The sequence below is a fragment of the Vigna radiata genome, unplaced genomic scaffold (genome assembly GCF_000741045.1).
Source record: "Vigna radiata var. radiata cultivar VC1973A unplaced genomic scaffold, Vradiata_ver6 scaffold_235, whole genome shotgun sequence".
Classification (NCBI taxonomy): Eukaryota; Viridiplantae; Streptophyta; class Magnoliopsida; order Fabales; family Fabaceae; genus Vigna; species Vigna radiata.
In genome coordinates this window covers 14,965-27,244 of record NW_014543118.1, presented here as the reverse complement: position 1 = coordinate 27,244, position 12,280 = coordinate 14,965, and the positions used below count along the sequence as shown (strand labels likewise).

General features: G+C 36.5%; 1 protein-coding gene across 1 annotated transcript in view; it reads right to left on the bottom strand.

The window, feature by feature from the left end:
• Positions 1-1,467: 1,467 nt before the first annotated feature.
• The window catches only part of LOC106753150 (uncharacterized protein At4g15545), a 12,845-nt gene continuing 2,032 nt past the window's right edge, over positions 1,468-12,280 (bottom strand). Inside the window, exons 2-10 of the mRNA XM_014634951.2 lie at positions 12,064-12,132; positions 5,285-5,338; positions 5,117-5,180; positions 4,907-4,975; positions 4,245-4,502; positions 3,958-4,003; positions 3,794-3,872; positions 3,580-3,704; positions 1,468-1,782 (exon numbers count right to left, since the gene is read on the bottom strand). Of these exons, the coding sequence (XP_014490437.1) occupies positions 3,606-3,704; positions 3,794-3,872; positions 3,958-4,003; positions 4,245-4,502; positions 4,907-4,975; positions 5,117-5,180; positions 5,285-5,338; positions 12,064-12,132 (738 nt within the window). The 3' untranslated portion in view covers positions 1,468-1,782; positions 3,580-3,605. The remainder of the gene's footprint in view (positions 1,783-3,579; positions 3,705-3,793; positions 3,873-3,957; positions 4,004-4,244; positions 4,503-4,906; positions 4,976-5,116; positions 5,181-5,284; positions 5,339-12,063; positions 12,133-12,280) is intronic.

Below are 12,280 nucleotides of genomic sequence, written 5' to 3'. Positions count from 1 at the left end.
ATATATATATATATATATATATATATATTTATATAAATATATAAATAAGTGGAATTGGTTGTGATATATAATAAATGTAAATAAATTTTGTTGTGGAATAAATGAACCTTGATTGGAATTATGTGGGGCAACAAAATTAATTTTGAATACCATGATNTTCAATTAATAATGGATCTGCATGAAACAGAATAAGTTTTGAAATATTGATGAAAAGATTCTCGCCGGTATACTAGGCATTCAGCAGTTTAACCTTTCCAAGATTTCCTGATATATTTTTATTATCTTTTTAGTATATCATTATATACCTTTTATAATGATATAATGAAAAAAGTGGTTGTGACCTTTCACGTAAATTGTTTTTAGAAGATACTTATCTTTTTTATGAAATTTTGTGTAGAGATGATGACCCATGTTGTTGTTGAAATTTCTGGTGTTGGTATTGATCCAAAGCAGTAACGTTGATACCGAGCTCTTTTCTTGGTTCCTCATGGCTTTTATGGGGATGTCTCTCGGCCCCACGGTGGGCGCCAAAATGTTTCGATAGGGATTTTCTGGGACCGAAAGCACTAACCTTGATTATGCGATTCTGCTTCCTTCTGGTGCGAGATCTTCAAATTCCTTCGCCATCCGTTCTTCAGACCGTCCGTCAGGTTCCAAGGTTCGGGGTGGTACCTGTAAAGGCACTCCGACGATCAAGTTAGATGTCGGTGTAGGAAGACCCTCAATCCGGGTTGATACTCAGTTAGGTGTAAAAGTATGAGTGTGAGAGAATGTAAGCGTTAGCGTACCTTGTTTGGAGTCCTTGGCCCTTTATTTATAGGCTCTGGTTTGATATAAGAATAGTAGAATATAAACAGAATAAAATATAAACAAACTTACTTGACATATATCTGTTTGGATATGATTTGATAATATCTCTGTTTGGATATTATTTGATGATACCTCTCTTTGGATATCATTCACTCCTGTGATGCGTTGACTGATTTATTATCTTGTTGACGGGTCGTCTGGAAACCGACCGTTGTACACTTATCAAATTCTCGAGTTAATTCATTGATTCAGACAAGTTTACATTCTCATATTTGATTTTCGAATTAACTTGAAAATAAACTCATTTTTTATCGTTTTTTAAATAGATTCAATAAAATCAATTGTAAAATATTTAATAAAAAAACTTATAACATTATGTCTCAAAATATATCATAATTAATAATACTAGTTCAAAAATTTGTTTTATAATATTTCTATGAAAAATATGTATAAATTTTATTTATTTCAAATTTTATAATTTTGTAAACTTATTTGAATTAAAATATAATTCATATTTTTTTATTTGAAATAAACTTTTATAAATTTATGAATCGAGAATCAAGTTGACAAATTAAATTTGGGAGAGTTTACTCGACTCTCAATTGACATAATCTCTCGAATTTAACAACTTAATATCTTTTCCTAGTATTGCGAGAGTGAAATAATAGTCAACATTCAGACTGGTACTTGTATTTGCAGATCATCTTAGAAAATTTCCCATCGCACTTTTTCCATATACCAAAATCTTGCAATATCCACTCAGCATTTTAACTATATGTGCATGCCATTTAGAAAAATGACGAGTTTGTATATACACAAGCAACGGGGAATGAAAAAACACAAATGCGAGGCCTAGATGAAGTATATATTCAATGGCTCAGATCAGTGCTTCCTTGGTTGACTTTGGTTATTGTTGGATCAGAGAGGAAAGAGTCAATATCATGTCCAAGAAACCCAAGTTGGGTCAGTAACCTGAAAAACAGACAATTAAACAATTGATCACTGCAGTTGAACAATCATAATAGATTATTAGACGGCATTGTGTTTAGTACATTAAGAACTTAGTATTGATCATTAATCGAGGCATACAACTAATGTGAATGAAACGAGTGGTGAAAATTTATGACAATGCAAATGTGTGTTTTTCCTTGTTTAGTTTAATGCCCATATACGAGATTGAAAAAGGCTATAGAGCTCAATGCATCTCTTTACTAATAAGCTTAGAAGATTCTTTTTTATATCAAGTCAATTTGTTTAAACTTGAGTTAAATATACTTTTAGTCTAACTTGAACATAGTTGAAATTCATCCATGTCTCAGACTTTAAACATTTTAGTCTCCAAATTTTAAAAATAAATTAATAATCCAATTACGTTAAACTTGTGACTTGTCAAACACATTTCAAATTGGCATTTGAACACATTTCAATTCCAACTCAAATATTAGTCTAAAACGACATTTAAAAACTTAAAATTAATTTCATTAGATTAAAAAAACTATATCAATTTATCTTTAAAGTTTAAACACCAAAATATATCAAATTTTGAGACAAGAATGAATTTCAATTTAACATCCAACTTTAAGAATTAAAAACATATTTACTTAAAATAAGTATATATGAAATAAACAACTTTTAAAATATATATATATATATATATATATACCTAAACCCTAAATCTTAAAGTTGACTTTTAACAAAGCAGAAATCTGCTTATTTTACAAAGAATTTTTTTTTTTTTTAAATAAACAAACAAATCGATCCATTGTATGAAATTTCTAACAGTTCATCACGTTATCACACACAAACAGCTATCCATCTATAGCTTCTCATAACCCGCCAAATCATGGGAAATGCGGATATTTTTTTTACCCAAATTGGGCATCTACCACTAAAGCCAAATGTTGAAGGAAAACAACTTCCGCCTTCACTATGTGTTTGCTTTGAAACTAAATGCTACTTTTAAGAATAATCCGCCTCATCACTTCAATACCACACCAACTCTAATTTCATTAAATTTTGGAACTGCTAACATTATCATTTCTTAACTTTCATAAAGAAAGTCACTGAAACATTGGGGCTTTTGGAATTAGAGCTAAGATAGGGTTGGATATTATGAGATGCCTCTAACTCACATCAATTAGTATCAAATGTTTGATGAAATATGTTTGTGTTTAATTCTCACTACTTAATAAGTAGCTTTTAACGGGGTAGGTTCCACGAGCGCTTGGGTGTTTATTAGATTCTCAAGATTTTAATATCACATCAAGTCTTTTATTTACTCTGTAGGATTGCTAACATCTACATATTAAAAATACCCAAAATTGAGAATGGGGTTGTGGCTAAAGTGATTCCAAGGAATGAACTTCAATATATCAGGTCATGTTAGTGAAATCACATTATCAAAGGCAGCAGTAGCAAAATAGCAGACAACAAAATGCAGATTTTTTAAGACAATAGTCACTGCCTTATTAAGGACAAAACTTATATACTCTACTATAGTTACTATAGTTATAATTGATGCTATTCTCCTATCAAATTGAAGTCTCATCTTGGTAATATACAATGCATCTAAAACGAAAATTTCCAAAGTCAATCTCCAGTATGATTGAAAAACAACATCAACTGTACCAATAGTGTCTGCAAGTTTCGTCCCCTTATTAATAGCATGCAAACAGGTGCAATTTCATCCACAATTCAAAACAGAAAAGATGCAGAAATAGTGGCAGAAAAGCAAGAACAAAAGGTATAAACAACGATTTGGATACTTACTCGTACAATACCAAGCAATGCTGCTTTCAGTACTGGCGTGCATTTCGGTTGAGCAATCCTTGAAAAGATAAATAGAGATCTTTGTTATCAGACCCAAATATCTCATCTGCTTTTCTTAAAGTTTCCTGAAAGAACAGAGAATAAGTGGACCAATGATTACTTCGAAAAGTTTCAGTTCCAAATACAACACTACAAATATTCAATATTCATTTACCTCCCGTGTTTGCTTCTGAGCATTTAATTCCTTTATGTTGGCAAGGAATGCACTGAACTGCTCATATGAAAGACGACTCCTGAAAAACGTGATACATTGAATCAACTAACTAAGCTTCTAAAATTGAAGAGTCATAGTTTAAGAAGACATGGGAAAGAACTCACCTTGCCTGACGAAAAAACTCCTTTCCATCAATCTTTGGAGTGCGACCTGAACAATTTTTTACACATAATGACAACTGAGAATATTGTAATACTGAAACACATTAAAGAAACACCAGGCCATCTAATGCTTCAGATGAAACAAAGCCATAACCAGCAGCATAAGATGGATTACATTTTAATCAAGAACCGTGGTAAAAGGTGCTAAGAGCAAAGAAACATGACAAGCTTCAAGGACAAGAATTAGTGATATGGGAAAACAGATCAGATTCACAACAAATTATCTAAACCTGGAACTGCTCGTCCCCGAGGTGGAGAATTTGCTGCTGATGACTGCTGACTAGATGGATACCATGAAGAGAGAGATCCACGCCCATCATATGGAAGTTTGGTTGGAGAGGTCGCACCAGAAGTTGTCTTGGGTGATCCAGCAGCAGAATACCCTCTAGGAGACCCAGCTGTTGAAATCACCTTCGGAGTTCCAGTTGGTGTAAGACGTGGTGTGATATATGGGGTCAAAGAAAACCTTTGCCCTGAATACCTGGAAGCTATAGGAACAAAAAAACAGAACAAAAGGGAATTATCCTGCATGTAATATTAAACAAATTTTCTAGTTAAATTCAATTGTTTTAGATAGAAAGTCCAAATTCTTAATTTTCCAGTACAACAGTTTATTTCCACGTTTATAGTTTGATTAAAAAATATAACTTTCAGTCCTCACTATACAAGAACTTTAAATAAGCATGCCAAGGATGACCAAAGCATGCCAAATAATACTCAAGGAAGTGGAAGAGAAATCATCCCAATGCTAGAGTTGATTATTAAAGTTCACTTTCATACGTAATTTCATATGAATGGTATAATACCTATATGAAGAAATGGTGTTAACTCTAAAAATTGAGCAACAAGATTATCATGTTTAGAATCAATTATCTCTGGAAAATTCATCTACCTTCATGATTTGTTTTACCCACATCTTCAGGCCCATTGTATGAATGATGTGCCGTATAACCATCATCATCTGCAAGCAATACACAAAAGAAATGCAAGTAGATAACTTTCAACAAACACTCTTATGACATTTCACTCATATCACCAGGAAGTGATACGTTCAAAATTGATAATTAAATAATGAACGAGGTAGAGAGAGAACAGAGAGTACCCTTATCAGGATATGCCTTTGGGACTGCTTGATCACAGGTTCCAATATCTATGGCTTCAGCATGCTGTAGAAGAGCAAAGACAATCTTGTTTAGGAAAATAATAATACAGGTAATTTTCAGTAACAAAAGCAAGTGGAACCATCATAAGTATAGCTAGGCTGTCTTACCGATGCATTGTCAGCAGTTAGGGACAGCATCAGTTGTTTTTTAAAAGTCTCCAACTAGAACATAAATAAAAAAAAAAAAAAAAAGATGTCAGATCTACATAAATGTAAGGGGTAAAGATATAAAGTAAAATCATTTTGACAATCAAGTCAACGTATGTACTCTTAAAATGAAATAATAAGCATGCAAAAAAGTAAAATAAATGCAATTTTGTATACATGGAAACACATTTTTCCACACCAATCATTGAGTTAGAAATCATGACAAACCAAAAGATATATTAAGCTTATTAGTGAGTGAAAGAAATGTACAAACTCTCCTCTACTTGAAGCTACTTTAATTAGACTTTTCTTCCTTATGTTAAGAAAATTGCACTCCTCTCCTCAAAGCTTACAATTTATTTATTCTTCTTAAGTCCTAAAATCAGTAATATGGTATTCAAAATTTGTTGTCCATGATATTGAAATTACTGGAGAGCAGAGAAATGACTGTGGAAAACTTATAAGTGTTTTACCACAGTAAAAGGTTCACTTGAACGAATTGGAATCATAGTATAACACCCACTTCACAAGGAAGGAGTAATTTTAAGAATGGATGGAGAGAAGGGTAGTGTAATTTGAACATAATTCCAAGCAACAAATTATACCAAAATGAATTGTAAAATAATACTTCTCTTTTGAAAAAGGGAAAGATACTCCACAGCTAGAGATAGAGATATTCCACAGTATGTAAGTTGTTTGCTGATAAAAAAAAAAAAAAAAAGTGTTCTTTTAGCATAGAGAAGTTAGTACTTGGGACACATGATTTAAAGAGAAGGTGTTTCAGCTGACCTAACAAAAAATAAATATGCACCGACAGAGAGGTGTGAAGGGGTTAAGAGGGTTCCTTGGGTTAATGGATACCACAAAAAGTGTATGAAGAATTAAAGGAAATAGTTAGGCGTCTCACACAACAACTGAAGAAAATAAACTTTGCCTGGGGAAAAAAGCTCAAAGAGCCTTTGAACAACTAAAGGAGGCTATGACTACTACAATACAGTGCTGGAGGTTCCACATTTTGAGAAGACTTTAGAGATAGAGACAGATGCAATAAGGAAAGGAATTGGGGCAGTTTTAATGCAGGAAGGCTGATCAGTGACTTAGATGGGTCAAGATGTAGCAGAAACTTTTGTCTGGGAAGTAGCAAGGGTTTATGGATTTCCAATCACCATAGTGACAGATCGAAATAGAGTGTTTCTTATCTCTTTTTTAACTATCACTCCGATGGCATATTGTTAGGTTACTTTATACGAATAACCTAATCGAGACCCTCTTCTCACCACAACTCTCGAATAAAGAATGGAAAAGTATGTATGTATGTATTAATGGTGTACAGAATACAAGAATCACCCAAGGAAGCCTAATCTTCCTCCACTGAACGATCCAGTCTATACCAAAGGCAACAACTATCTGATACCCCTCTCCCCCTATTCTGTTTATTATTTATACCCTCTCTCTTATAACAAACATACTACTCTTTTTACACGTGTCTCACACGTGTCTAACTTACTCTCTTTTATTCCTAACATTACTCCACCCCTCAAAATCAACCTTGTCCTCAAGGTTGACGTCAGGGAGCTCGTGTCCTCCAAATTCTAGTCTAGAGGCTTAGGTGGTGGCAACTCCTCCTCCAAAATCCTCCATTCTTCTTTGATTCTATTAACTTCCCACATTCTGGTCACCTCTTTTTCAAAGCTATAAGTCCAGAGAAGATGATCTTTGATGTCTTTCAATGCTTCCAGCAGCTCTCTCCCCTCTGCAAGTCCCTTTTTATTGGGAGTTAAGTCACTCTCTTCTGTCTCCCCCTCCACAAATTTCGCTTGGCTCAAGCTCCAAGACAGAGTCATGGTTTCAATCTCTTGTAGTATATACGCTAACTCTTTAGATTCCGAATTGTTTTCTCTGCTTATTGGCTTGTCTTCTTCAGAGAACTGATTCAGATTTGACGTTACAACCTGCAAGAAGCAAAAATAGCCAAGTATATTCCCACCAGCATCAATTCTCTTCTTTGTTGTTATAACACTCTGAGCAAATTCTCCATTTCTATCAAAAAATCCAAATGGTAACTTCTCATAATCTTGGCCACTTATTCCACAGTATATTAAAATCATAACATTAGTCAGGTTACCGTGACCTTTTAGTCGACAAAAACTTCCAGATATTTCCCCAGGAAGCAATTTTCCTATGACTTCATCTCTTTTCCAACCAGTTAGCCTTTCCATGGCTGCATTCCATTCAGAACAGCAAGCACTCTCATAAGAAGAAAATATGGGTGGAATCAGTGGACTGAGACTCTGCATGATTGCTTTGTAATCACCTCCCCATTTGACTTCCTTAGCAGTGTGAGACTTGAACCAAAACAAGAAATGTTTTGAATTGATTCTTGTCATGGTCATGCTACCAACCGCATCACCCAGTGAAGCAAAACCTGGATATCCAGCATCAGCTAAACTATCTGTTGTCAAACATAACAACCAGCAGTTTCCATCATTAGACAAGGCAGCCCCATCACCTAAATATACATTATAAGGGGGCACATCCTCACTTTTCAGCCCCAGTTCCTCCACCAATCGGGTGGAAATAAGGCTTTGACTCGCCCCATTGACAATCAACACTAATACCTTTCTCCCTTTTACCCAACCTCGCAGATTCATTATTTTCGACTGCGTTAAACCACCTGCAGATAATACAGATAATTCCATGGTTTTTTGTTCGGTTTTGGAACCCTCCTCTACCACCTCTTCTTCGTCTTCCTGCCCTCCGCCGGCGTCGACAATTACCTCCGACGATGCTCGATACGTCTCCGTCCTCGCAACTGTCTCCGAGCTTGAGTTACATATTCCCCTTATCGTACCTCCTTTCCCTGCAGTCCCACCACGATTTATAATGTTAGCTCCAAGATTAACCGAGACAGAAATTGAGGAGTTATCTGTTTTCCCTGATGCTTGTAGCACCAGAATTTCCAACTCCTGGATGTCCTCGTCGACGCTCCCCTTCTTTCGCACCGCTGTCGGCTCCTCAACAACGGTGTCCCGATTTTGTCCGCCAAACCTCCGTGTTAGATCATCGGTGAACCTCTTCCATGTCAGATGCGTGGTTTTCTTTCGCCAGAAGCAGAACCAAAAGCTCGCTAAACCTTTCTCCATGCATCTCTATAGACGAACGTCATCTTCTGCTTCTCCGTCGCGCTCTGGCGTTTGAAGATTTTCTCTGCCTGTGCGATCCAGCCCATGGGATCCGCACCTTCAAACGTAGGTAGTTCAACGCGTTTCCTCTGACTGCGTCGAACTTCTCCTTTGTCTTCTTCCGATTCCTCTCTCGAGTTTTCCGACGGTCGTGGCCCGCGTCCAGCATTGACAAAATTACGTCTTCCTTCGGAGCTCCGACGCTGGTTCCTTCTCCCATGGTCGCGATTAATGTTTCGTCTTCCATGGTCGCCATTTGCGTTCCGAGCCATTCCCCTCCACTCTGCTCGAATTTCCTCGAATGTCGCCTTCATGGAATCAAATCGTCCCTTCAATGCACTCAACCTGTTTTCCAATGCCCTGTTTTCCATCTCTTCTCCCCTTCAATCTGGATCCGGCAGGTCGGAACAATTTGTTAGGTTACTTTATACGAATAACCTAATCGAGACCCTCTTCTCACCACAACTCTCGAATAAAGAATGGAAAAGTATGTATGTACGTATTAATGGTGTATGAGTGAATCAGAATACAAGAATCACCCAAGGAAGCCTAATCTTCCTCCACTGGAACGATCCAGTCTATACCAAAGGCAACAACTATCTGATACCCCTCTCCCCCTATTCTGTTTATTATTTATACCCTCTCTCTTCTAACAAACATACTACTCTCTTTACACGTGTCTAACTTACTCTCTTTTATTCCTAACACATATCTCTAAAAATTAACTCTTGTGTTGGAATGGATAGTCTTTCAAACATATACATCCAACACAAGGCAAATAAAAGCTTCAAAGATGCTTCTACTCTCCAAGACCTTGATCATTCATTTGATTTAAGGTGTATCATTGTTGGGAGCTATATTCTTCATTTACTCACTATTATAACATTTGTTCTAACTTTGTGTTATAAAATGGGTATTTGACCTTGGTGGAGAGGTACACAAAACTCCAAAGTAGATAAAGAAGTTTGCCTTGTTCCATGTTGAAGATTTGAAGGCAAATCTTTTCAAGAGGGAGGAAATGATGGCAAATCCCCTAGCCATTGTCAAGCACTTTCAAGAGAGTGGAAGCCATCCATGAAGATGACACCAACTCTACCTTGTGGGCCACCTTTGGAGCCATCATGGAGCATGGATTGAAGAACATGGCCTTGTATTTGGCCATGTAGTGTAGGTTTGATTAAGGCTTGTATTAAAGCCTAAGTAGCATAGGATATTTCCTAAGTTAGATATCCAAACCAAGTGGAAAGTGTGTGCCAAGTGTCATGCTTTCATTGGAGAGGATTTGCTTTTTAAAAGGTAGCCACATCCTAGGAGTGGAGAGGATTTACTTTTAGTAGTGACCCTATGGCACTCGAGAAATGAAGAGGATTGTGTTTTGTGAGTGGCCACATGTCCTCCCAACATTGGAGAGGTTAGAAGGCCTCACATTTGGTCAATGAGAGCAAAGGTGGGAGATCATGCTTTTAGGGTAAGAAGAAGACACCCTTGGCCTATAAATAGAGGTGTCTCCACCCTTGTATATCATCTTGGAATTTAGTAATGTTATGCTGCCAAAATATGCTCATACTCTTCCTTGATCAAGACTAGAACAACACCAGAAGCCCTTCTAGTCACCTACTTCATGGAGTTGGCCTAACCTCTTCCTGAACCTTCAATCTACGCACCATCTCTATCCTATCACCACACCACCATCATTTTCAAAACATGTCACCCCTTTCCCACCCATTTCCACAACCATATCCATCATAGGGACCATCTCCTTGCTTCCTCCTAAACTTTGACCCAACCTAGCTCAAGGAGGTTGCCATCACATTCAGTCACCAAAATGGTATCCAGCGCCATTATACTTGGCCAGCCCCTCTCCCCTCACCCCACATGGTATGTATAAGAATTGGGAGAGGTTGCAATAACCCTACAGAATTAAAAGCCTAGTAATTAATCCTTTGGCATATCACACATTCCCTTACATACTATTGTATATTTTTCTTCATTCTTTCTCAAAAAAGTAGCCAAGAAATGTGATTGGAAGTTCAAAAATATCCTGAGTGGCCCCCATAGCAAAGTCATGGAATTCTTTTAAGATTAGGGAAATTTTGGAGTTTCTTGGAATCGCCAACCATTAAGTCTTGGTTTTTACTTAAACCTTTAATCATGGCCTACTTTTTGCAAATCTTAATAATTAAAAAAACTGCATTGTTAGGAATTAAGACTATTTCCAGAGAGAACAAAGACAAGTAAATCTCAACCTCTCCAATTTCACCAATCACACAACAAAAGATACAAAGGAGCACTTTCCTTCCCACCAGATTATTCCAGTTACAAAACTCAACTCCAAAAACTGTCCCCCCTTTCCCCGTAAACCTCCTATAAGAGGGGCTGCAGCATACAAAACTGAAATTGCCTGAAGGGAGTGATGTCCATCTCATACCCCATGTCTCTAACGAAAAAAATTGTAGCAGCAACCAAGTACAGCTTAACCTCTTCCTTCATTCCTAACAAGAGATTGGGAGCTTCAAATCCAACCAAAAGAAATACAAACTACGTGATTGAATGACAAAGGGAATTTAGAGATTTTTGTCAAATGGAAGCACCTTCCAGTTTGTGAAAATTGATGGGAATTCATTGGATGAATTCAAGGAGCAATTACCAGAATTTCACCTTGAGGACAAGGTGGATTTTGAAGGAGGAGAGTGAATGTAGACCTAAAGACCTTGTGTCACTAAAGTTTATGTGAGAAGTTCCAAGAGAAAAATGCAGGACAGTGAGAAGCACCACACCTAATCATAACCAAAAGGACATATATTTAAAAAAACTGCAAGGGCTGTTGTGGAGCAGGTGCTATCTAAAGCAAATGTTTATGTGGGTATCACGGGGAAGATGCATGAGTGGAAAATAGAAGGAGTCAGATGGGGTATGGGGAAAATTAGTTATGACTTGTGGGAGAGACTAGGCACTCTTGAATTGCCTAGAACTTGTATTATATTCTGCAATTTCTCACTGCAATAGAATTCAAGAATTTGAAATCACACTGACTCAGAACTGAACTTTCCTAAATTAATACGTTGTTTCTGCTTTTTACTTTGTCCATCCACTGGTACCTATCAGAGAGTAAGGGAAACGGTGAGTTTGTTAAACAAATGGGATAAGCTGCCAGTTTATGTCTGGTACATTGAATGGATTGAGGGAATATTCAGGTTGTTGATATCTCAATATGAGTATATTTTTAATTTTGCGCTTGAGCTTTCAGATACTTGAGTATTTTTTTCTGGTTTCCTAACGCTATGCAACACTAACGACACAATTGAACAAAATATTGAGCCAGGCAAAATCAAAACCAAGAAGCTAATATTGCTTAACTATTTTCTGGATTGATACTTGAAACAAACGCCCAATAACATTTCACTATCTCAAAGAAATGTAAAACATAGGAAGGGATTAGGAAACTGCACATAGTTCTAGCACAAACAACGGCAACAGTTAAAAATCTCTGAAGAGCATTGACAAATGATATACATACAGAAAAAAAAGTTAAAACGACAAAATCAAATAAATATTCACCTTTGCATAGTCTCGACTTAACTTGTTGAACTTTGCTTCCAATTGATCTCTCTCCTTCGTAAGCTTTATCTACAACCAACAAACAAAAGACAATCACTAACCATCAACTCTAAATAAGACTATCCTATTAACTTGTGCAAATTATTCAAACACACAAGTTCTCTCTAAGCAAGAGAGTCAATGCCAAGCTTCTCATCCATCCTCTCTTACCCTCATC